Genomic DNA, 26,670 nt, shown 5'->3' with positions numbered 1-26,670 from the left:
GTCATGATCTTAGTTTTCTGAATGTAGAGCTTTAAGTTTTTCACTCTCCTCTTTCACTTTCATCAACAGGCCCTTTAGTTCTTCTTCACTTTCTGCCAGAAGGGTGGTATCATCTGCATATCTGAGGTTATTGATATTTCTCCATGCAATCTTGATTCCAGCTTGTGCTTCATCCAGCCCAGCATTTCACATGATGTACTCTGCATATAAGTTAAATAAGCAGGGTGACAATATACAATCTTGAAGTACTCCTTTCCCAATTTGGAACCAGTCTGCTGTTCTATGTCCCATTCTAACTGTTGCTTCTTGACCTGCATACAGATTTCTCAATAGGCAGGTCAGGTGGTATGATATTCCCATTTCTTAAAGAATTATCCACAGTTTTTTGTGATCCACACAATCAAAGGCTTTGGCATAGTCAATAAAAGCAGAAGTAGATGGTTTTCTGGAACTCTCTTGCTTTTGCGATGATCCAATAGATGTTGCCAATTTGATCTCTGGTTCCTCGCCTTTTCTAAGTCTAGCTTGAATATCTGCAAGTTCACGGTTCACTGGCTGTTGAAGCCTGGCTTGGATATTTTTGAGCATTACTTTTCTCGTGTGTGAGATGAGTTCAATTGTGAGGTAGTTTGAGCGTTCCTTGGCGTTGCCTTTCTTTGGGATTGGAATGAAAACTGACCTTTTCCAGTCCTGTGGCTACTGCTGAGTTTTCCAGATTTGCTGGCATATTGAGTGCAGCACTTTCACAGAATCATCTTTTAGGATTTGAAAGAGCTCAACTGGAATTCCATCACCTCCACTAGTTTTGTTTGTAGTGACGTTTCCTAAGGCCCACTTGACTTCACATTCCAGGATGTTGGCTCTAGGTGAGTGATCACACCATCGTAGTTATCTGGGTCATGAAGACTTTGTTTTGCATAGTTCTTCTGTGTATTCTTGCCACCTCTTCTTAATATCTTCTGCTTCTGTTAGGTCCATACCATTTTTGTCATTTAGTGTGCTCACCTTTGCATGAAATGTTCCCTTAGTGTCTCTAATTTTCTTGAAGAGATCTCTAGTCTTTCCCATTCTATTGTTTTCCTCTATTTCTTTGCATTGATCACTGAGGAAGGCTTTCTTCTCTCTCCTTGCTATTCTTTGGAACTCTGCATTCAAATGGGTATATCTTTCCTTTTCTCCTTTGCCTTTACCTTCTCTTCTTTTCTCAACTGTTTGTAAGGCCTCCGCAGACAACCATTTTGCCTTTTTGCATTTCTTTTTCTTAGGGATGGTCTTGATCACTGCCTCCTGTACAATGTCATGAACCTCCGTCCATAGTTCTTCAGATATAATGCCTTGAATCTATTTCTCACTGCCACTGTATAATCGTAAGGGATTTGATTTAGGTCATATCTGAATGGTCTAGTGGTTTTCCCTACTTTCTTCAATTTAAGTCTGAATTTGTCAATAAGGAGTTCATGATCAGAGCCACAGTCAGTTCCTGGTCTTGTTTTTGCTGACTGTATAGAGCTTCTACATCTATACATACAAATATTATATATATATATATATATAATATATATACATACAAAGTATGCTACATTGTAATTTTAGGATGGGAGCCTTTCCTGATTCTTATTCTGCTGGGATATGACATCATCACTTCCTCAGTTCTGAAATATTCTTGAGTACTAGCATCATAGCAGAGAACAAAGGCTTTGCAAAAGTGCTGGCAGCCTACCATGAAGAGCAAGAGTAATGAGGAAAGTCTCCTACTTAGGGCGAGGGGATCCTTACAGAAGAATCTAGGGGAACGTCTGATCCACTTAAGTTACAGCTGATTAGCTCAAAAGACAAAGTAACATAAAAATCACAATGTTAGACCACACACATCTTGAAAGGAGAAACTGTCTCCATCTCTGCATCTCTCCAGCACCCAGCACTGGTTGGACTGGAATATACAGTTGATACACAGCAAAGATCTTTTACATTAATGGACTAACATCCAGAGGGTACTTACAGTCTACAATAGGCTTTTCACTTATAACCTATTGTCAGTCTTCTAGCTCCTTGTAAACTGGCTACTGTGACCTGATTTTCAGGAAACTAAGGCTCAGAAAGGTTAAGAACTCACTGCATATCACATAGTATATAAAACCAGGATTGAATTCCATACCTGTTTGTCTCCATATCAATTCTTTTTCCAGCCCATACTTACTGATACAATAAATGTTTACTAAAAGCCTACTGTCGTCTCAGTGCTGTGCTTAGAGACAGGTTACGAGGATAGGCACGCATATCCTTCACGGAACCGGCACTCTGGTGAGGGGAAGCAGACATGTAAACAGCGTACTCTAAGTGTTAGAATTGGGGGAATGAACTGGTGCTTCTGAGGATGCATGCACCGGAGGGCCTGGAGAATGCTGCTTGACTAGGATACTTGAAAATTTTTAATGCAATTCTGAAAGGCATCACTTGCTTCAAACAAACACTCAGGTCCTCCCTGAGAGGAGAATTGTCTGCAGAATTGTCCAGTGGTTTCAGCAAGAGTATTAAGAAGAAACCTAGAGGTGGTCCAAGGCCCATGATGGTGGGGGTTCAGGAGGCCAGAGTGCCAAGGCCAGAAAAAATGATGAGAACATTTCAGAGGATGGATTTAAGCGTCACCTTTCCCCACTGGGAAAGCCATATGTTTCCTCAAGGACTGTTATTTGTGGCCAAACTCAGATGCTCTGTTCCCTTTTAAATGGGCCATTCTCTACAAATCTTTCTTATAACAAACATGTCCATGTCAAACTCCAGGAGGAATTTAAATGGTGCTGTTTGAAACAGCTCCCAGATGGTGGTTCCCTTTACGGCTGCTAATTTTGCTAATGAAATGAGATGGCAGATATAACAGTTCCATTATCATTTGGTATTTATTATTATTGTCACAGCAAAATATTTCCTAGAATATAATGTAAATATAAAGATGATAAATTCATGAATATTTTTCCAGGCATGGAGACTTTGAAAATATATATATGCATTTTTTCCTTATTATAAAAAAGACTAGCAAGAAATGAACAGCAGAATTTGTCTCCAGTCCCATCACTTATTCGAATCAATGTTCCCATTTAACACTGTCTCCTTTCAGTCCCTGTGCATATGATTGGGAACATCATGTATGGATAAGAATTATATCATGCATGAATACTTCACACTGGGAACTGATTATCCCTTAATTAAACAATCACCTCACTTTTAGAGAGAGCCAAAGAGACACAACCGTGAGGACAGAAATGCAATAAATAACAAATTTGGCAGATACATGCAGATTATGACCTTATGGTGAATGTTTTCATGTTGGCACATGATAATTTGAAGTGCTAGCAGCAGAAGTGCCCATTCCCCTTTAATTTTATTCATGGAAACAGGTGAAAAATATTCGAAACTCTTTCTTGGAATTTAGTGTGTATATTTCATGATAGTTAGAATAGATTCTGAAGGTTGATAAGACCAGAAGGAAACTCTGGATAAATACAGCCCATATGGGACTTCAAAACCCTGTTATACCTATTGATTGCATTTCAACTTTAAAGTTCAGAGCAAAACTTACTTTCGATTAGTTAATATATTACGGTGACATTTATTTATCATGCTACTCCTTTTATAAAGCTAATTCTCAATGTTACTTGTGTTTCCACTCAGAAATACACTTGAACTTTGTACTATTTTGATCTTGATAACTTACTTTTCAAATTATATTAACCTACTCTTTGGTCATATCTTAAAACAGCCTTTGGCTAAAAGCAATATAAATTTGATCACAATAAATCAACATTGATCTCTTGGCCTATGGACATAGCTAAGGATGAAGCAACCAAATGAGCTTTCAGTTTATCTCCATTTTTTTTTCTCCCTCTCCCTTCATCCTAACAAGTAGGTATCTGGCTTAAAGACAGCCAGACAAAGAGAAAGGATGATTCAAAGTTTCCTGACAGGACATTTTTCATTTTTTAATATCCAGCTATGTAAGAGTTGACTGCATTTCACTGCCACATACCCAAGCAACAAAAGTACTGAAAGAGCAAATAGCTCTTCTGTATATTTGGCACTCAGGGATTTAATTCAAACATAACTTTCCAGGCTTCTTTCCCATTCCAAGTTTGTACTGAAATCCAACCAGTCAACATCCTGGACCTTCCCATATCCACAGCTTTGGTTATGCTACTCAAAACCCTGTTTGTTCAGCTTTTAAGGGTTAGAACTCTACTTATTTAAAATCGATACTGGTTAAACATCTCCTTCCTAATAAACCCAACCGATCTTTTATTCCCATTATCAATTAAGTTTCACCTGCTCACGACGAGTCTGGCAATTAATAAGGCTTGGGAACTTGCAGTCTAGTGAAAAGGAAAATCTCAAGTCAGCTGCATGATGAAGAATGGTTTTAACATGTTCCCTGCCTTATTACAAAGAGCAGTTAAAGAAGAAGAGGAATGGAGGGAGGGAGGGAGGGCAGTGTGAGTCAGGCTGTATTAGGTGTGTGGAGCCCTGAATCCAGAGCAACATCAGGATCAGGTCCCAGGAACAGGGAGGTCAGTCTTCCTGCATCATTTCTTTCCTAAGAGACATCTTCCCTCAGGCTCATGCGTTTCCTCTGAAATCACAGGGCACTCTGTCCTTGGCATTCCTCTGCTGGAATGTCTCCCAAACACCCCACTTCATTTTTCTGAAAACAAATCTGCCTTTTCCCCCACCTGTTCTCAACTTCCTAGTACAAATAAAGACCTCTGACCTGGAGGAAATAAAGACATTCCTCTCAACAGGATTCCATGCATTTTTGTATATTATTTGCTATCAGATACAATTCACACCCACATTCACACTACACATAAACATAGGAATGTTTCATACTCCCGTAATAATATTAAAGACAACTGCATACAGACGGCCTGCAGAGCTCCCCCTCCCTGCTCTGAGCCAGGCACAGTGGTCACTATTCCAAAGGACTGACTATGGCTTTAATGCTTTAACAAACTCGGTTTTCCTTTGTAGGAATATCAGTAGCACACCAGAATCTATGTAGAAAACAGCAACCCTTCGAGCTACTAATGTATAGAAAATATATAATGCATGTTTGTGAATTCTGCTGACTTTGATAGGAACTCCTTGTTGTTATCACATTTAAAATATGATGATATGATTAGCTGACTCTAAGTTTTGCTCATCTTACTCTTTTGAAATGTATACTTCCTTAAGGTAGCTATTTACAATGCACAAATGGTAAATTGAACAGATTCAATCCTTAACCCAAGTTGTCATTTATTTAAGGGAATAACCAAACATAACCAAACTTTTATCATAAGAAAATATGTTAAGACTGAATTGTGTCCACCTGACCCCCAAAATTCCTATGCTGAAGTCCTAACCCTCAGTGTGGGCAAGGGCTTTTCGGAGATAGAGCAATTAAGGTTAAATGTGGTCATGAGGGTGGGCTAACAGAAGCAGAAGAAATTAAGAAGAGGTGGCAAGAATACACAGAAGAACTGTACAAAAAAGATCTTTATGACCAAGATAATTACGATGGTATGATCACTCACCTAGAGCCAGACATCCTATAATGTGAAGTCAAGTGGGCCTTAGAAAGCATCACTATGAACAAAGCTAGTGGAGGTGATGGAATTCCAGTTGAGCTCTTTCAAATCCTGAAAGATGATGCTGTGAAAGTGCTGCACTCAATGTGCCAGCACATTTGGAAAACTCAGCAGTGGCCACAGGACTGGAAAAGGTCAGTTTTCATTCCAATCCCAAAGAAAGGCAATGCCAAAGAATGCTCAAACTACTACACAATTGCATTCATCTCACACACTAGTAAAGTAATGCTCAAAATTCTCCAATCCAGGCTTCAGCAATACGTGAACCGTGAACTTCCTGAAGTTCAAGCTGGTTTTAGAAAAGGCAGAGGAAGCAAAGCTCAAATTGCCAACATCCGCTGGATCATCAAAAAAGCAAGAGAGTTCCAGAAAAACATCTATTTCTGCTTTATTGACTATGCCAAAGCCTTTGACTGTGTGGATCACAAGAAACTGTGGAAAATTCTGAAAGAGATGGGAATACCAGAACACCTGACCTGCCTCTTGAGAAACCTATATGCAGGTAAGGAAGCAACAGTTAGAACTGGACATGGAACAACAGACTGGTTCCAAATAGGAAAAGGAGTACGTCAAGGCTGTATATTGTCACCCTGCTTATTTAACTTATATGCAGAGTACATCATGAGAAACGCTGGGCTGGAAGAAGCACAAGCTGGAATCAAGATTGCATGGAGAAATATCAATAACCTCAGATATGCAGATGACATCACCCTTATGGCAGAAAGTGAAGAGGAACTGAAAAGCCTCTTGATGAAAGTGAAAGAGGAGAGTGAAAAAGTTGGCTTAAAGCTCAACATTCAGAAAACGAAGATCATGGCATCTGGTCCCATCATCTCATGGGAAATAGATGGGGAAACAGTGTCAGAGTTTATTTTTCTGGGCTCCAAAATCACTGCAGATGGTGACTGCAGCCATGAAATTAAAAGACGCTTACTCCTTGGAAGAAAAGTTATGACCAACCTAGATAGCATATTCAAAAGCAGAGACATTACTTTGCCAACAAAGGTCCGTCTAGTCAAGGCTATGGTTTTTCCAGTGGTCATGTATGGATGTGAGATTTGGACCGTGAAGAAAGCTGAGCACTGAAGAATTGATGCTTTTGAACTGTGGTGCTGGAGAAGACTCTTGAGAGTTCCTTGGACTGCAAGGAGATCCAACCAGTCCATTCTGAAGGAGATCAGCCCTGGGTGATCTTTGGAAGGAATGATGCTAAAGCTGAAACTCCAGTACTTTGGCCACCTCATGCGAAGAGTTGACTCATTGGAAGAGACTCTGATGCTGGGAGGGATTGGGGCAGAAGGAAAAGGGGACGGCAGAGAATGAGACGGCTGGATGGCATCACCGACTTGATGGACATGAGTCTGAGTGAACTCCGGGAGTTGGTGATGGACAGGGAGGCCTGCCATGCTCTGATTCATGCGGTCACAAAGAATCAGACACGACTGAGCAACTGAACTGAACTGAAGAAAAATAAAACTACCAATTACAAGTATCACTATCAACTACCATATATTCTCTGATTCAAGAATCCATACATATAGCACCCTGACTTATCCTACCAAATGTATCCACAGAAGGGTTACGACATCAGATTCTGATTAGAAAGGTCATGTTGCATGTCTGAATTAGTGGCTCACTTTCCCCCTCTCCTCTCCACTCCCCCCTTCTCCTTTCTCTTTCTCTTTTCTTCTTCCTTCTTTTTTCCTCCTTCTCTCTCTCCCTCCCTCCCTTTCTTCCTTTCTTTCTAACAAACTATCTGTTAAGAAGTATTTGATATTTAGCCACTTAAACATCTTGGGAGCTTTATTTTATTCTCCCATGTGTTTAGTAGAGTGGAATCTTACATTGAGATCACTCCCTGTTCCAGACTGCTGTTCCCTGGAAAGAACAGCGTGCCAGGAGCCCCCACTCAAGCAGGTAGACTCAAACAGTATGGTTGTGGAGTCTGGTTGCAGCAAGCTGTTTGCAATCTCCTCCTTGCTTTTAAAAAACACACATCTAAGGACTGCTGATTATTTACTTGACAACACAAAAGGACAGGAATACGAGTAAATGAACAAAAGCTGAAGCCAGTGATCAGATGCACAATTACTTCTAACAGCTTCCTCTTCCTCCTTCCCTAAGGAACCTTGCAGGACTTCCAGGCAAATAAATAAATATCCTGTGAAGTTATTTATTTAACCCTAGATGTGACTGATTCCCTTAGAATTAGATGCCTGACTGATATGTGGGTTGCTATACACATAAACATTGCTGGATTTTTTTTTAATGAGGTAAGTAATGGTAGCTATTGTTATTTTTGTTATATGAAAGGTCTCTTTAATAATTCTACAATGAAGTCAGAGTTTTGAAATTTGGCATGTTAATCACTCAGTTGTGTCTACCTCTTTGCAACCACATGGACTGTAGCCACCTGAATTCTGATGTCTGTGGAATTCTTCAGGCAAGAATACTGGAGTGGGTTGCCATGTCCTTCTCCATGGGATCTTCCCAAGCCAGGGATCGAACCCAGGTCTCATGTATTGTAGACAGATTCTTTACCATCTGAGCCACCAGGGAAGCCCTACCTAAAAATTCTAGCAATACCAGTAGAAATTCTAGTAATACCAATAATAATTTCTAACGTTATCCTAATATCTTACTTCTATCATTCACTTCCTAATCTTGTAATTCACATTAAGAATGACAACTTCTTTAAATTTAATAATTAGCTTAATATTTAATAGTTAACAGTCCTCAGAGAGGGCTATTTCAAAAGTTAGTATTAATGCACATATGGCCAATTAATTAATGACAAATGAGCCAAGAATATACAAAGGGGAAAAGATAGTCTCTTCAATAAATGGTGCTGGAAAAACAAGAGGACGATGTGCAAAAGAATGAAACTGGAACACTACCTTATACCACATAGAAAAATTAATTCAAAGTGGGTCAAAGATTTGAATGTAAGGCCTGAAACTATAAAGCCTGTAGAAGAAAACATAAGTGGTAAGCTCTTTGACATCAGTCTTGGCGATGATTTTTTTTTTTTTTTGGATCTGACTCCCAAAACAGGGGCAACAAAAGCAAAAATAAACAAGTGGGACTATATTAGACTAAAAATCTTCTGCAGAGCAAACAGAACCAACAAAGTGCAAAGGCAACCTACTGAACAGGAGAAAATACTTGCAAATCCAAAATACATAAAGAATACATATAACTCCACAGTAAAAATAAATATTAATAAACAATCAAATTTAAAAATGGGCAGAGGATTTGAATAGACATTTTTTCCAAAGAAGATACGCAGATGGCCAACAGGTATATGAAAAGATGTACTGAACCATTAATCATCAGGGAAATGCAAACCAAAACAATAAGGAAGTATCTTATGCCCTTTAGAAAGGCATAAGAAAAAAACAAGAGATAACAAATGCTGGCAAAGATGTGGAAAAGGGAACCCTTATGCATTATTGGTAGAATTGTAGTATGGAAAATAGGAGGTAGGTTCCTGAAAAAAATTAAAAACAGAACTACCATACAATTCAGCAATTTTGCTTCTGGGCATCTAACTAAAAGAAAGAAAAACACTAAATCAAAAAGATATAGCTCCCTCACATTCATTACATCACTATTTACAATAGCCTAGACATGAAAGCCATCTGAGTGTCCATCACCGGAAAATAAAGAAAATGTGGTGTGTGTGTGTGTGTGTGTGTGTGTGTATGTGTATATATATATATAGAATATAATAGTATTCAGCCATAAAAAGGAAGTCTTGTCATTTTTGACAATATAAATTGAATGTGAGGGCATTTTAAATGCCCTCTGCAAGTCAAATAAGTCAGCCAAAGACAAATACATAATCTCACTTATATGTGGAATCTAAAAATAAAATATTCAAAAAAAGTAAATCCAAAACCAAAGATACAGAGAACAGATTGGTGGTTGCCAGAGGTGAGGGGAGGGGTTGCAGAGCACTAAATGGGTGAAAGTGGTCAAAATGTACAAACTTCCAGTTATAAAATAAGTAATTCATGGGGATGTAACATTCAGCATGGTGACTATAACTAATAATACTGTACTGTATATTCGAAAGTTGTTAAAGACAGTAGATCTTAAAAATTCTTATCAGAAGAAAAAACTTTAACTGTGTATGTGATTCATGTTAACTACAGTCATCGTGGTGAACATTTGAATTATCGTGGTGAATAATGAATTATTATGTGGTATATCTGAAACTGATACATTATATGAAAATTATATCTCAATGTTTAAAAGCTAGTATTTCAATATTAAAGTGAGTTGAAAACTTTCCAATATTCATTACTAAGAAAAGTATCACTTTACTAATTATAAAAGAAATGTTAGTTCCAAAATTTAGTCTTTGCTTCATAATAAAACAACCAACTGAACACAAAGGCAGAAGAAGACGGTGAGATACATGAGCAAGAAAAGGCATGATTTTAATAAGAAATAGCTTCTTTTGAAGGTTGCTAAGCTTTGTTGCTGTGAGCATTCTATTGCAGTAGAGCTTCTCCACCGTGGGGTGAGGGGTTGGTGATGGTGGGGAGATAAACCACTTGAAAAGCTGCCAACTTACTAAAAGCATCTATTGTGTGTGGGAATATTAGTTCCTCCTCCCTCCTAGAAGAAAAGGAAAAAAGGGATAAAAGACCAACTGATGAAAAATGGAGTAATAAGACTAAATGAATGGGGAAAAATATTCACATGTATACTTGTAAGTTGTATAGATATGCACATATATGTGAAACACCTAGAATTTTTTATAATTTATTGAAAATTCTACATGATTAAACATAGATCAATAGCAAGAGTGTCATGTACCAAAGTTTTGATTAATTCAAAATCTGTGATTCTGAAATCCCTAAAAAAGAGAACATTATGATCCCATTTGTTCAATAAAAGTTTATGTCTCCATATACATTGGGCTTCCCTGGTGGCTCAGACAGTAAAGAATCTGCCTGCAATGCAAAAGACCTGAGTTTGATCCTTGGGTCGGGAGGATCCCCTGGAGAAGCGAATGGCTACCCACTCCAGTATTCTTGGAGTGGTATCCTGGAGAGTCCTTGGCGGGCTTGGAGCTTGGCGGGCTGCAGTCCATAGGGTCACAAAGCATCGGAAATGACAGAGTGACTAAGCACAGCACACATATATATGGATACAGAGAGCTCTATATAGAAACTGTCTAGAAGAACATACCCCAAACTATTAAGATGGCTCCCTCTTAATTATTTAATTATTTTAAAACTTAATAATCACCATGAATCCATCATGCAAAATAGAAGCTATAATATTTTTTAAAAAAACTATAATCTTGACAATGCTTATATCCATCCCACCCCTGCATCCCTGACCTGAGGGAATCATCCTCCCCAACCCCATATTCATTTAACCTTTCTCCCCATGCATGTGTGCAAGAGCTTGTTTTGGCTATAACCTGTGCAATATTGTAGCCTCTAAACACAGGTGGCTGTTGAGCATTAAAAATCCAACTAAGAAATTGGGTTTTTCATTTTAACTAGTTTAAATTTAAAAACCCGAATTAAAGTAAATTATGTTTCTGATCAACACAACTTCATTGTTTTGGTGTGATAACATTTCCCTTTAACCATTGCAGTGCCTAGAAACTACTTTGAAGTTCAATCAGATGCAGCTCTCTTTCTCTAGTTTTACACATAAACACATGGCAATCCAGTTGGCATCTATACATTGATTCAGGATAAATGATCTTTTCTATGCACCCATGTGATATTGTAATGTGTTTGATGCCGACAGCACAGGTTATAAGACTCTCTTTGTATGTTGTAATTGGTAATTAATAATCTTACAATTTTAATTGCAATAAAATATTTTAGTTAAAAGTAAGTATGGATACATTTTAAAATGTAAAAAGGAGGCATACCACTGATGCAGAATCAAAAGGAGATGCAGAAACTAGCACCAGAGTCAGAACAGTAAAGAAAAAAGGAGCCTGACTCAAAGTATATTGGAAATTTCATGATGAACAGCAATTGCAATTCGTTGGAGCAGAGCAAAAGGAAAAAAGCTGTTTATGGTAACAATAACCCTGTGTACGAGACAGCAAAAGAGACACTGATGTATAGATCAGTCTTATGGACTCTGTGGGAGAGGGAGAGGGTGGGGAGATTTGGGAGAACAGCATTGAAACATGTATAATATCATGTATGAAACGAGTCACCAGTCCAGGTTCGATGCACGATACTGGATGCTTGGGGCTGGTGCACTGGGACGACCCAGAGGGAGGGTATGGGGAGGGAGGAGGGAGGAGGGTTCAGGATGGGGAACACAGGTATACCTGTGGCGGATTCATTTCGATATTTGGCAAAACTAATACAATATTGTAAAGTTTAAAAATAAAATAAAATTAAAAAAAAAAAAAACACCCAACCTAAGGAAAAATACCAAGACAAAAAAAAAAAAAGAAAAATGGATAAACATTAAGTGACATTTTTAGCAAAGACATAGTGAATTTGGTAACTTGCTTCTCAACAGTCAAAAAGAGCTAATAACATTAGACACCTGTAATCAAAATTCAACGTCCAACAAAACATTTTGAAGTGATTTTAAACAGAATCTGAGCTCATAAATTTGCCCAGCTATAAACAACTTGGATTCTAGCACAAAAAAAGAACACAGTTTTTTCAATAGCTATGTTGTTATATTCAGTTTTTAGAATATTATGATAAAATACTAAAAAGGCAGTTCATCAAAAGTGAGACATTTTTCAATCATGCCATCAAACAATTGCCCGAAGAATGTAAGATCTTTTTAACAGTATCTAAGATCGATTGGTTCAAATTTGGAAAAACACAACTACTTTTCTTTAGCTTTAGATGAGTAGTGCAACATCAAAAGTGAAAAGTGTTAGTCACTCAGTCATGTCTGACTATTTGTGACCCCACCGACTGTAACATGCCAGGCTCCTCTGTCCATAGACTTCTCCAGGCAAGAATACTGGAGTGGGTAGCCATTCGCTTCTCCAGGGGATTTTCCTGACCCAGGGATCAAACCCGGGTTTCCTGCATTGCAGGCAGACTCTACCATCTGAGTCACAAGGGAAGCCCATAACATCAAAGACACTGCCAAGTTCATACTTGGAGTCTGCTTTATCTCAGAAGACTTCCAAATTTAAGAAGAAATGTTATCAATTTATGGCCTGAAAAACTGAATTCCTATTTAAATATTTTAAATGTTTTATATTTGTTGAAGAATAACTTCAGCTAGATTTGAAAAAATTAAATCCTATCCTGGTAGATGGTACTTCAGCCACACTAAGTTTAAAAAAATCTGGTTTTAATATACTTTTAAAACAGGAGACGTATTTCATTGCTTCATTCTACTGTATGATACATGTGTTCGGTTTTTTGAAGCGGACTCCTGAAGTGTGTCAAGAATGCCATTGTTAAATCATTCCATAAATATTTGTAAATGCCACAGATCAATGCCGAACAATGCAACTCTTAAAAGAAACAGAGCACATTTAAAGATCTGTGTTCTTTGCCAATACTCGTTAAGTTATAGAAGAAATATACAAAGACTTATTGTATTGTTAAGTCCAATTCAAGATTTCATTAAAACAAAAAATGCTTTCCAAATATTCAATAATTAAAGACAAAAAATGGCAGAGAAATTCGTATTTTCTCATTGATGTATCAGACTACATGTAAATGAGATTAATTTGAAGCTCCTGAAAAAGAAAAAAAAGGAAATGCTGATTTGTAACCTAGGTAAAGAGGCACAAAATTTTGTGTTGAAATTGTAACTTTTCAGAGTATAATAAAAATAATTTTACACATCTTTCTAACACAAATCAATTTTAAGAGAAATTTGAAGAATGATTTATTGGATAAATTTATATGTCTTATAAATTTATGTAATACACTTTTGAATTTAATGCTAACAATATGATTTTTTTGAGTATCAGCAAATTTAACTTAGTTTTGAAAGGATACGCTATTGCTTCCAAGTCAAGTCAAATCTAAAAGAGAAGAACCAGGAACTTCCCTGGTGGTCCAGTGGCTAAGACTCCCCGTCCCTAATGCAGGGGGCCCAGGTTCGATCCTCGGTCAGGGAGCTAGATCCCACATGCCACAACTAAGACCTGGTGCAGACAAATAAATGAACAAAAAGGAAATATACAAAATAGAAGAAGAACAAGTTGTGTCAATGTACACAAACGTATTAAAGGAAAATAATTTTTGGTACTTGATTCATTTATTGAGACTTTTAAGAATTATTTAGGTATGTGATTCTACTTTTTCAATCACAAATTTTATGAAATCTAATAGAGATCAGATATTTATAATAAAATTTTTCCATCCAAACTGAAACATACTCTAAGTGTAAAATATATAGTGCACTGATAAAATTTAGCACAGAAATATAAACTATTTCATTAATAATGTGCTATATTGACTACATTTAAAAATGATAACATCCTGGGTATTTTCAGTCAAATATAAACTATATTAAAATTAATTTCATCTGTTTAAATATGACCACCAGAAAATGTTAAATTACATCTATGGTTCAAATGTCATTTCTAGTATATATCTGGCACTAACATATATCCAGAAATGGACTTGTTGAGTTATAAAATATTTCATGGTTCAACACTGGGAAATAATGCCAAATTGTTTTCCAAAGCCACTGGACATCAGCATCAACACTACCAGAGAACATGTTAAAACACAAGTTCCCAGGCCTTTGGGATGTACCGAACAGAAACTCTGGAGGTGTGGCCCAGCTGCCTGTATTTTAACATGCCCTCCAAGTGATACAAATTCACTTTGAGAAACACTGCCTAGCATAACTTAGAACAGACTTATGATATATCTTATACTTAGAAGAAATATGCCATTTTGAAAAGGGAAGTCCTGTCTTTGTTAAGTTATGGTCATAGTATTGAATGTTTCCATCATTTACAAATCTTGGGTACTTAGGCTTCTATAGCCCCCTGGGAGTGAGAGCTGTGCCTCTGGTGAAAGAGACTGAAAGCTACCTTTGAAAACCTAGTCACCCCAGTGCAGAAGAAAGGGCTCAGGCTTCAATGCCAGACTTTAAACCTAAATACCAACATCAGGACTTATAAGCAATGAACTCTTAGAAGGTCTTTTACCTCCTGGAGCTTTCGTTTTCTCCACTATAAAATGGGAATTATAGCACATACCTCAAAATATGGTTGTGAGGATTAACAAGGCTCACACAAAGTGCTAGACACAGAGAAAGGACTCCATAAACAATAGCCTTGTAAAACTAAAGCTCTGAGCAGTAGCACACGGCCAGTGAATAGGTCATTATCCTAGGCTTCTTTGGAAATGATCCTTTGTGAAGTACATTGTCTAATAAAGCAACTTTATTTTCCATGCCTGGAAAACAAAATGGAAGCAACTGTGATCCCAGTTTGAGCAGATCTCAGAGAGAGCCTTAAGACTCTATGTTTTAGGGATTCAGTATTATAATCTAACTCTATCTTGGCCAACAGGTTAGCCAATAGCCACTTGCTATATAAACTGAGACTGCTATTTCTGATCAAGGTGGAGTCATGGGGCCCAGAACTACACTTCTGCCTAAAACAACTAAAAAATTGACAAGATGTATGAAACTGGCACTCAAGGCACTGGACACAGGCAGTAAAGAATAGTGGTCCCTGAAGGGTGGGAACAAGCATGTAGCCCTGGCCGCTTACTGCCTGAAGAGAGATTTTAGGCTGTGCCCGGGTGCAGAGTTCCAGAGAGGAGACAGCTACAGAGAGGGAACTCTGGAGATGTGTAGAAGTTTCCCTTCAAGTGCTCAGTGGAGTACTGATTATCACATACACATGAAGAAATAAGCTGGGGAAAGAATCATGAAAAAGAATTAGAGACAAAAATCCTTAGAGATCACACAGAGTTGGGAACAGTGCTTGTTTCTATCTTCCAGAGAGGAATATCGCATCATTCAGGAGTATTGGTTAGAGTAGAAATGTGGGTCTTACTTCAATAAAAGGGGGAAAAAAAGGGTAAATACAGCTCTAGTCTTGACTAACAACACTTATTAATAAAATAAGGCTTCAAAGGATCAATTGCTTGTTTCCAACTAATTCAAGCACATCCCAGGACAAAGATCTGGAATATTTACAGGAATACAAAATTATCAAACATTCAACAAGGCAAAATTCAAAACACCTAATTTTCAATAAAGAATTACCAAGCGTACAAAGAAGCAGAAAAATATGACCCATAGTGAAAAGAAAAACCAATCAACTGAAATCGACTGAGAAGTGATAGAATTAGTAGACAAGGACATTGAAACAATTTTATGACTATATTTCATACGTTCAGAAGCTAGAGGGAAGGATATGTAAAGTGAAGACATGAAAGATTTAAAAGACCAAGCTGAACTTCTAGAGATGAAAACTTGTTTGAAATGAAAAATGCATTGGGTGGGATTAACAAGAGATTATACATTTCAGAAGAAAAGATTAGTGAACTTAAGGAAAAGCAATAGAAACTATCCAAAAATGAAACACAGAAAAAAGACTGGGAAAAAAATTAGCAGGGTATCAGTGAATTGTGGGGCAATATCAAGTGATCAAATAAACCTATAACCGGAGTCCCCAAAGGAGAAGTGGAGAAAGACCAAAGAAAATTTAAAAAATAACAGTTGAAAATTTCCCCCAGCAATCCCACTGCTGAGCATACACACTGAGGAAACCAGAATTGAAAGAAACATGTGTACCCCAATGTTCATCGCAGCACTGTTTACAATAGCCAGGACATGGAAGCAACCTAGATGCCCATCAACAGACGAATGGATAAGAAAGCTGTGGTACATATACATGATGAAATATTACTCAGCTATTAAAAAGAATACATTTGAATCAGTTCTAATGAGGTGGATGAAACTGCAGCCTATTATACAGAGCGAAGTAACTCAGAAAGAAAAACACCAACACAGTATACTAATGCATATATATGGAATTTATAAAGATGCTAACAATGACCCTATATGCGAGACAGCAAAAGAGACACAGATATAAAGAACAGACTGTTGGATTCTGTGGGAGAAGGTGAGAGTGGGATGATTTGGGAGAATAGCATTGAAACATGTATATTATCATATGTGAAATAGATCACCAGACCAGGTTCCATGCATGAGACAGGGTGCTCAGGGCTGGTGCACTGGGATGACCCTGAGAGATGGGATGGGGAGGGCGGTCAGAGGGAGGGTCTGGATGGGGAACACATGTATACCCATGGCTGATTCATGTGAATGTATGGCAAAACCACCACAATATTGTAAAGTAATTAGCCTCCAATTAAAATAAAAATAAAAAAATTAAATTAAAAAAAAGAAATTTCCAAACTTGATAAAAACTAAGCCCATAGATTCCCCCTCCCAAAAAACAAACTTTAAACACAAGAAAGATGAATAAAACTACACTGAGTCTCATAATCAAATTGCTCAACAATCAATGACCCAGAGAAAAATTTAAAAGCAGGCTGAAAAGAAAGACAAGAAAAAAAGTAAAAGTTTTTCTTGTCTTAAGATTGAGAACAAAATTAGGATGTCTAATCTCACCAGTGCTATTCAACTTTTTACTGGAGATCTTATTCAGCACAATAAAGTAAGAAAAAGAAATGAAAGGTATCCACAGTGGGAAAGAAAAAGTAAAACTGTCTTTATTCACAAGACATAGCTGTCTATGTTAAATATCTGACAGAGACTATGAAAAAGCCATTAGAAGTAATAAGTGAGTTTAGCAAGGTTGTAGGATACAAGATTAACATTAAAAAAAAACCTGCCATATTTCTTTATACTAGCAATAAACAACTAGAAATTTAAATTTAAAAAGCACTATCAATAATGGGCTTCTCTGGTGACTCAGTGTTAAAGAATCTGCTGTTAATGCAGGAGATGCAAGTTCAATCCCTGGGTCGGGAAGATCTCATAGAGAAGGAAATGGCAACTTCCTCCAGTATTCTTGCTTGGGAAATCCCATGGACAGGGAAGCCTGGTGGGCCACAGTCCATGGGATCACAGAAGAGTCAGACATGACTTAGCAACTAAACAACAACAACCATTAATTATAGTGTAAAAATATGAAATATGGAGGGATATATCTGATGAAATATGTGCAAGACCTGCACACTGAAAACTATGAAACATTGCTGAGAGAAATTAAAGAGGACCTAAGTAATGGATTGAAATGCTGTGTTAATGAGTTGGAAGACACAATATTGTTAAAATGTCAATTCTCCTTAAATTGATCTATAATTCAATGCAATGCCAGTCAAATGACCAGCAGGCATTTTTTGGGGGTAGAAATTTAAAAGCTGATTTATATGGAAAAGCAAAGGACCTAAGAGTGCCAAAACAAGTTCCAAAAAAAATCAAAGTTGAGTGGATAATACTACCTGATTTCAAGATTTATCATAAAGGTATAGTTACCCAAACAGTGTTGTATTGGGATGCTGCTGCTGCTGCTGCTAAGTCGCTTCAGTCGTGTCTGACTCTGTGTGACCCTATAGATGGCAGCCCACCAGGCTCCCCTGTCCCTGGGATTCTCCAGGCAAGAATACTGGAGTGGGTTGCCCTTTCCTTCTCCAATGCATGAAAGTGAAAAGTGAAAGGGAAGTCGCTCAGTCGTGTCCAACCCTCAGCGACCCCATGGACTGCAGCCTACCAGGCTCCTCCATCCATGGGACTCTCATAAATACATACAAAATATCAATGGAATAAAATAGAGTCCAGAACTAGAGCTACAGATATTTGATCAGTTATTTTTTTCAACAAAGTTGCAGAGATAGTTCAACAAATGGTGCTGGAACAATTGGGTATCCAAAGGCAAAAAAACCAACAACCGAAACCACTATCAACAGTAAGACTTTAATCCTTATTCCACACCATATACAAAAATTAACTCAAAAATTATAGTCCCAAATCTAAGAAAACATAAGAGAAAATCTTTGTGACCTTGAGCGAGGCAAATATTTCTTAGATAAGTGACACTAAAAGCACTATCCATAAAATAAAAAATTTATAAACTGGACTTCATCAAAATTTAAAACTTCTGCACTTTGAAAGGCACTGCAGAGAGAATGAAAAAACAAATTATATACAACAAGAAAATATTTTCAAATCATGTATATCACAAAGGACTTGTAACCTGAATATATAAAAATTCTACATAATAATATACTAAAAAACCAGCCCAATAAAAAGATGGGCAAAAGATCTGAACAATACTTAAGAAGATCTGTAGATAAAACAAGCACATTAAAAAAAAAAACTCAACATCCTCAGTCATTACAGAAATGAAAATTAAAACCATACCTAATAACCAAGGAGAGAACTATCTAAAACACTGATAAAGGAAACTGAAAATGATTCAAAGTAATGGAAAGATATACCATGCTCTTGGATTGGAAGAATTGATGTTGTTAAAATGGTCATACTACACAAAGCATCTTCAGATTAAAAAACAAAACAAAACACACCTAATGAAATGAAGAAGCCCGATCACACCAAGTTCCTGAGGACACAGAACAACTGGAATGCTCACACACTGCTGGTGGGAATGTAACATGGCACAACTAGTTCGGAAAATAGTTTGGCAATTTCTTACAAAGTTTGGCATACACCTACCACGTGGCCTTCCCTGGTGGCTCAGATGGTAAAGCGTCTGTCTACAATGTGGGAGACCCAGGTTCGATCCGTGGGTCGGGAAGATCCACTGGAGAAGGAAATGGCAATCCACTTCAGTACTATTGCCTGGAAAATCCCATGGACAGAGGAGCCTGGTAGGCTACAGTCCATGGGGTCGCAAAGAGCGGAAGCGACTTCACTTACTTACTTACCATGTGGCCCAGTTACTTCCCTCCTAGATACTTATCCAAGAAAAATGTATATGTTCACACACACACTTGTACACAAGTGACCAAGGCAGTTTAGTTGTAATCCCTAATAAATGGGAACAACCCAAAAGTCTATGAACAAGTGGGTGGACAAACAATGAACAAAGTGTTGTATATCCATACAATAAAACATTACTTAGTAATAAAAATCAATGAACTATTGATACATATTATAACATAAACAAATCCTAAATTAATTATTCTGGGAGAAAGAAACCAGACCCCTTCCCTCCCCCTAAAAAAAGTACATTCTGAATAATTCCATTTATATAAAAATCTAGGAAAAATAAACTAATCTTCAGTGAGAGACTACCAGTGTTGCCTGGGGAATATAAGGGCAGAGAAGGGCAGGAAGAAGAGATTATAAAGGTTTATGAGGAACCTGTGGGGATGATGGATATGTTTGTTATCTTAATTTTGGTAATAGTTTCATGGGTGTATACAAATGTCAGAGCTTATCATATTTTATACTTTAAACACATGCAGTTTATTATATGGCAATCATATTTCAATGAAGCTGTTAACTTTTAAAATGGATTCAAATTGAATAAAATTAAAAGTTCAGTTCATCAGACATTAGTCATATTTCACGTTTGTAATTGCCACACGCAGCTCATGGCTACCACGGTGGACAATATCTGTGTAGGTCATTTCATCACTGCCCAGGGTACTACTGGAAGCAGTTGGTCTAACCGACACATTACAAAAAGCATCTGTTTCTTTCATTCCTCCTCCACCTACCTTCCCCAAACTTCAAACATGGGAACAAGCATGGAAGCATGGCATTGATATATAAATTACAGGAGAAAATTTTAAAGCAGATTTTATTAAGTTTAATGTAACTTTAATATAAAAGATACCTTCTATTCATAAACATATATAGCATACTATTTTTTCATTCAGTTATAACAACTTCTACAGATTACATTAGCTTCTTCCAAAGCTCAAGTTGAAGGAGATTTTAAACTAAAATGACAGGGAAAAAATGAAACAGACAACACTGTCTTGGAGCATACTTCTTCCTTGTAAGCAATATGGTTAGAGCCAAAATATAACTCCTAGAATAAATATTTTTTCATATACTTACAGATATTTTATGTCTAAAATACATAGCATGTTTCAGAATACACCACATAATGCAACTGAATTTTTCTATTTAAAAGTATCAAGCATATAACTCACAATAGATATAATCAGAAGTTTCAATTGTAAGAGCAGATATAAAAAAGAGACTTTGGTATATGCAGAAATATTTCACATTCAAGGAACAGTTCATAAAATGAGGACAGAGAAGTTGTTAAACTTAGTATTCTGACACTTTTTTCCCTCCCTTCCTATAGCTTTCATTTTTGAGATGGGTGGTTTTATTCTAAAAAGACGCAATCTCTTTTTTCTGTTCCCCCTCTCACACACACACACACACACACACACACACACACACACATACCGCCCCCCCCCCCCCCCCGCCCCATACTCCATGTAGCCTATGGACTTGGGAGGCAGAGTCTGTGTTTGCTCTGTGTTTTTGTTTCAATATACAGAATTCAGGACTGGAATCTTCAACCTTCCCTGTTTTAAAGCCTGATACACTAACCCTTTATGCACTTTGATGTCTGAGTCATCTCTTAGAAATGGAATACAGAAAAAGGCAATTGGGGCTGGAGGGAGAGGGGAAGCTGGTCGCCAGTGTAGACCAATGAACCAAGACAGCCCCCACAGTGTATTGTAGTAGGTAAGCAAGAAGTATAAAAATAGAACCCAAGTCCCTCTGTTGTTTGCAGAAGCAGAACTCACAAGCCAGTTTCACTTACTTTTTTACACCGACAGAGCCATTTTCCTTGTTTTCCATGTCAACAGATAGCATGGGGAGGCTGCAGGGTTCCTTTACTTCAGCAACTAATCAATAAGGGAGAAAAGCTCGTGTTTAATTCTTTGAAAGTGAGAGAAGAATATATACTCTGAATCGGAAACATAATGGTCCCTTTTACAGCCTCACACCAATTCACGTATATGTTTGCTTAAATCTCCAGTTCCCTCAGCGATTGGAGAGATGTGATTAAACCTAAAGAATTGGAGGAGACAGATTGGGGTGCTTTCATCTGTGCTGGCACTCCCTGCCTCGACAATAAGCATTTGCAAATGAAATTGAATCCTTGTTCAAAACAAGTGCTGTGCGAACTGGCACAGCTTCTCCCAGTGCCAAGCTCTCACTTAAGACACTGCAACTCATAAATGAGTCAAAGTCGACAAAAACAATCCCCCTTTTCCTCCCCTTTCCACCTCGGGCTGTGATTTCTTTTTTTCTTACTGTATTTTTTTTTTTTTTCTGTCCACTCCCACTTCTCCTCTATTTTTTCACTGCGATGCAAAAGAGCACTTAAAGCTTTTGTCAGCAAGTATTCCCCTACCTCATATATTCTCAATGAAAACCTTAAAAACCTGTCTGTGAGATGGCCATGCTCTGGTAAAGCTGGAAGCTCACGAAAATGTCAGATAGCCCTTAACACAGAAAGGTGCTGCTGGTGTGTGTGTGTGTGTGTGTAAGAGAGGGTAGGCAGCTCATTAGATTTATGTAAAAATCATCAAAACATTCAAGGAGATATAGTAGCATCCATCACTTTGTCTTTTTGTTTAGTAGGAAGAACACAGAAAAAATAAAATCCCTCTACAATTAATATGCAATTAGCAAGACGAAAAAGCTACAAACAAAACTGCTGGAAAAAAAAAAACTAGTTCTGAAATGTGCTTGTTCTTCTACAGCTGAAGCCATAAATTAAATACATTTCCTCTCAAATCACTTTATACTTCGGCACTTCTTCCCTAGGGATTACTCTGACATGACAAGTGCATCATTTAGTATATTCACAAGATTTTATCACTGTTACTGAAGTAGATGATTAACAAATAATACTGTTAAGTGTGGGATAATCTTCACTGCTGATATACACACACACACACATACCACACACACACAAACTTCCAGTCACTACACCACTTAGATCATTCATAGAGAAATCCAACATTTAATATACATCTAGATATTAACATACATCCACACACCGTTACAGAGTAGACAGAAGATAGTGCTGCTTGCTCCATGCCAAAAGAATGATTTCACTTCAGTTGGAAACTGTTACACATTCACCATTTTCTAAGCATCTCAGAAACAAAACAAAACAAAACACTCACAATGATACTCTGCAACACCACACTACATTGTCTTATTATTATTATTTTCTTTTCTTGTGGAAGAGTAAAAAGAAAACCTACCTAGAAGCAACTAAAACATGTCATTTTTTTATAGGCTTATCAAGAACAGCCAAAGAAACCCCAGTGTTTTCTTTCACAAAGTAGGCTGGCAAAGGAATTCAATAAGGAGGTACAATTTGACACAGTGAAATAAAACCAGGCTGGCTCTCAGCCAACATGACGTTAGGAATCACACACAAGCTGCACCAACTGCCTTCTGGTTCATGGCTGACTTTTTAAAGCTACAGTGTGCCTGTTCACTTTTGCTAACTACCTTCAGCACAATTAGTGGAAGTGAATGAATCACAAGTCCCCAAGCTGCAGAATTCTCTCTGCACCTGTCTTGATCAAAGGAAAACAAACTGTATCAAGAGGCTATTATTTTCTCCCTCCCCCTCCTTGTTTCTGTATCATATGTCTTTGCTGTTTTGAGCATGAATGTCATGTGTCAAACTATTTTTTTTCTTCTCTGTGGGAGAAAAAATAAGAGAAAGTCCAGTGCCTATGGGCTATATTCAGTGAACACCCAGAAGCTGCAGTCCTGTGTTACTCTTTTGCTGACAAAATTCCCAGGGCTGGCTTTCAAGCTCTTTGTGAGAATAAGGAAAGTACTGCCCAGCAGAAAATCCTTTTACTTCATTATGCAGGAAGTAACATATTTCAGAGAGGATGCAAAGGAGATGACCAGATCGCTTGAGGACGCCCACATTCTTTAATTTTGGCATTCATCCTACCAGATGAAGTCAGCCAAAAACTCAAAATAAAACAAACTTTATTCTACGAAACAAAAACAATTAGTCTGGGAGGTTTCATTTTACCAGATTTCCCCAGTTGCGTAAAAAGCATAATTCAACAAATTCAACATTTCTTTTCTATGAGCACCTGCTACTTTATTAATTACATATGAAAAAAAGGATTTGTGCCAACCCCCAAATTCATAGTATCTTCCACCATCCTAAGTCCCAGTTCAGGAAAGGGGAAGGTAGAATAAAGGCCAGGCATGATCTTTTGATTAAGTTACCCTGATCAATCTTACAGTTCTCTTGCTTGACTAGGAACTACTGCTCAAGGGAAACATTCCCATTCCACAAACATACTGTATATAACTAGGAACATAAATGGTTGTCACTGAAATAAACAATCAATATTTGCACACTTTTAGGTCAAGATGTCAACAAAATCTCTCAAGGTAGGGCAGAAGGATCCTAGAAAAAGTCATCTCCTGCTGAAATACTGTATAGAGTGGGCAGAACTGAGGAAAAAGCTGCTGGTCTCTCTTTTCTTTAGCAATTTTTAAGGGTACTAGAAAATCAGCAACTATGATCTAAATTTGCAGTCTGAATTTCAAAGTCAATTTTCTTCCCCTTACTTCTTGCAGGAATGGTATTAGAAATTTTCAACTTCTTGGAAGATCATCACTGAGAAAAATTTCAAATGCTCTCTCTGCACATCTTTGCCATTGCCCCCCTTGAAAGAGTAAATAATAATTTAGGGCAGACTTCTAAATATTCTTTTATTTTTGAGTACTATTTTTTGAGCACAGCTCAAACAAGTGGGTTTTTTTCTTGGTTTGTTTTGTCACCAATGATCAAAATGATGAACTATTCTGGAGACAGAGGACTCTTTCACCAACAGATTCCATAATGCTTTTGAAGTTGATCTGAGGTGTCTAAACCGTTTTCCAACTAAATTCAAATGGAAGGGGGCTGGGCTGTGAGTCCTGGGGGCAAGGGATAGAGAAGAGAGTACCCTGACAGCACTGTCATGGCAGTGCTTAGAACAATACTAGGTTCAGCCCACCACTCTTGAAAGGAGAGAGGCAAAGCATGTGTAGTTATACTGACTCTCAGACACCCTCACAGGAGAAAGGATTCTGTTCCTCTAAGAATTTCTTCCTACGTATAGAAGAGGACATCCCTTACTGTCTTGCCTGTTGTGATCAAAATTTGCCTGTTAGACAAGGGTGTGGGTTTCAGAAGGTGTTGTGAAAAATCAATCCCATTTTATAAAAAATGAGCCACATATCCTGACAACAGGAGGTTTCATTCATCAGCTAATTTCTAATTTTGGAGTAAACTGACATTTGTGGGTATAAGCATCTATATTAGTACTCAACCACTTCCTCCTCACTCCCTCCACAAAGTGATATTAACCCTCTGCTAATAAAAATTAAGTCTATTTGTGTGTAGTGTGGTGTCTGCTGTGTGTGTAGGGCATAGCTTAAATGCAGTATGTGTGATAAGCGTATGCTGTGTAATATGTGTGGGTGTTGTACCTGTGGTATATGTGTGTGTTTGTGGTGTGCATAGTGTCATGGTATTCGTGTGTCTGCAGAATGTGCAGTATGCATTGTGTTTGTGTCTGTGTGTGTAAGGGGAGTGAGAGATAGAGATGCAAACCAACAAGACCCTCTAATCCAGGATATCATGGGATGTGCTAAAGTAACTTCAGAAGTCCTCGTGCTGAAATTTCGGAGCAGTACTTTCGGGGACACTTGGAAATGGGCTCAGATAGGAAGGGAGATGGGTCAGGAAGGATGGGAAACTGGTGCCTCAATCGGCTTCTTTTATTGATCTCTCATCCCCCAGTGAGCAAGCACCCTCCCGGGGGAACCATCCTCCCTGCCTTGCCTCCAGGTATCCGCCCGCAGGCGTCTCCAGCCCGAATCGCCGAGCGCAGACCTGGGTACACAGCGCTGCAGAAGTCATCTCAAGAAGTCGCCGAAGGGAGGGCCGAGCTCAGCAGGGCCCTAGAGGGTCTCTAGGGGAAACTGAGGAGGGCCTGGAGAGGGGGCGGTGGGGGCAGAACATAGGGCAGGAGAGGGGATGCCGGAGAGACTCTTGAATCAGCGGTCACGTCCGACAGCCAAACGACTCGCTTGTGGCACTGGTGACAGAGGGGAAAGTTTCTGGCTAAGGTTTTCAAGAAGAAATCGTTTGTCTTTGGGACTGGGGGCTCCCCAGGCGAACTCATCTTTGGAAAGGGAGTAGGGAGGTGTGGCGCTCGGTGAGCGCCCAGCCGAGCCTTGCCATCTCCTGGTCCCCTCCTGCTAGCTCCGCCCTGCAGCCCCCAGGGAGCCGCAGCGCTCCACGGGGCCGGGCACGCTTCTGCCCCCACTTCCACTCCGGGGTGACAGATAACACACTCGGGGGGTACAACAAGCTGCAGGAGCACCGGACACACAGCAGAGACGAGGGAGGGCAGGGCAGTTTTTCTCGTGGCTTTCTTCGTTTCCTTCCATCCTGGACAGGGTGGGGTAGGACGGGCGCGTTCCCAGTGCCCTCGTAGCACGAGCGATTACTTACCTCCCCGCATGGCCAGCGCCGGGAGGCTTTCCCCGGTGCAGAGCTCGCCGGTCGCCACGCGCCCAGCCCCAGTGCACCCGGCCGGGCGCGCGGGGCACGCCGGGACTTGTAGTCTCCGCCCTCGGGGCGAGGGTCCGAGGGCTGGGTCGGCGAGGAAGCTGAGAGGCCCGGGAGGGAAGGCATGGGGCCGGGGCGCTAAGAAGGTAAAGGGAGGACATTTGCAAGAACTTAAAACTTCCTGGGAGCTGGAGGTGTGAAACACTCCGAAAGAGATTTTTAAACAGGGAGTTTTCAGGCTAATACCCTTTTCTTCCTGTCTTATTCGCACGTGGCAATTCTGATGAAGTTTTGAGCTGGGGTTTGGCAGTTATGACAAGCAGAGATTTCCTCGGGCCAAGTCCACATTAGAGCGTTACTCCTTTTACCCAAACACACGAGTGGCATCCTCTGCTTGGAACACCTATTGTGTGGCTCACTCAGTTGAAGCCTTGGGCATGCAAAGGGAGAGTGAGTAATTGCCCATTACATTTGGACAGCACTTTACAGTTTACAAAGCACTTTTTACTGACTTAGTTC

General features: G+C 38.7%; 1 protein-coding gene across 6 annotated transcripts in view; it reads right to left on the bottom strand.

Annotated features, from left to right (window-relative positions):
* SAMD13 (sterile alpha motif domain containing 13) overlaps positions 1-26,435 on the bottom strand; it is a 52,060-nt gene extending 25,625 nt beyond the window's left edge. The window contains exons 1-2 of one of the 6 annotated variants that reach the window (XM_086390792.1): positions 26,095-26,205; positions 21,352-21,436 (exon numbers count right to left, since the gene is read on the bottom strand). In XM_086390792.1, the coding sequence (XP_086246918.1) occupies positions 21,352-21,436; positions 26,095-26,104 (95 nt within the window). In that variant the 5' untranslated portion in view covers positions 26,105-26,205. Of the gene's footprint in view, positions 1-21,351; positions 21,437-22,600; positions 22,788-22,810; positions 23,036-26,094 lie in introns of those variants that run through there. The other 5 variants (XM_086390791.1, XM_086390793.1, XM_086390794.1 and 2 more) reach the window with 5 other exon arrangements.
* Between the last annotated feature and the right edge of the window lie 235 nt (positions 26,436-26,670).

The sequence above is a fragment of the Bos grunniens genome, chromosome 3, assembly GCF_055505025.1.
Source record: "Bos grunniens cultivar Pamir isolate PY7600 chromosome 3, Bosgru_T2T1.0, whole genome shotgun sequence".
Classification (NCBI taxonomy): Eukaryota; Metazoa; Chordata; class Mammalia; order Artiodactyla; family Bovidae; genus Bos; species Bos grunniens.
The sequence above is the reverse complement of the archived record's forward strand: the minus strand, read 5'-3'. Positions and strand labels throughout refer to the sequence as shown.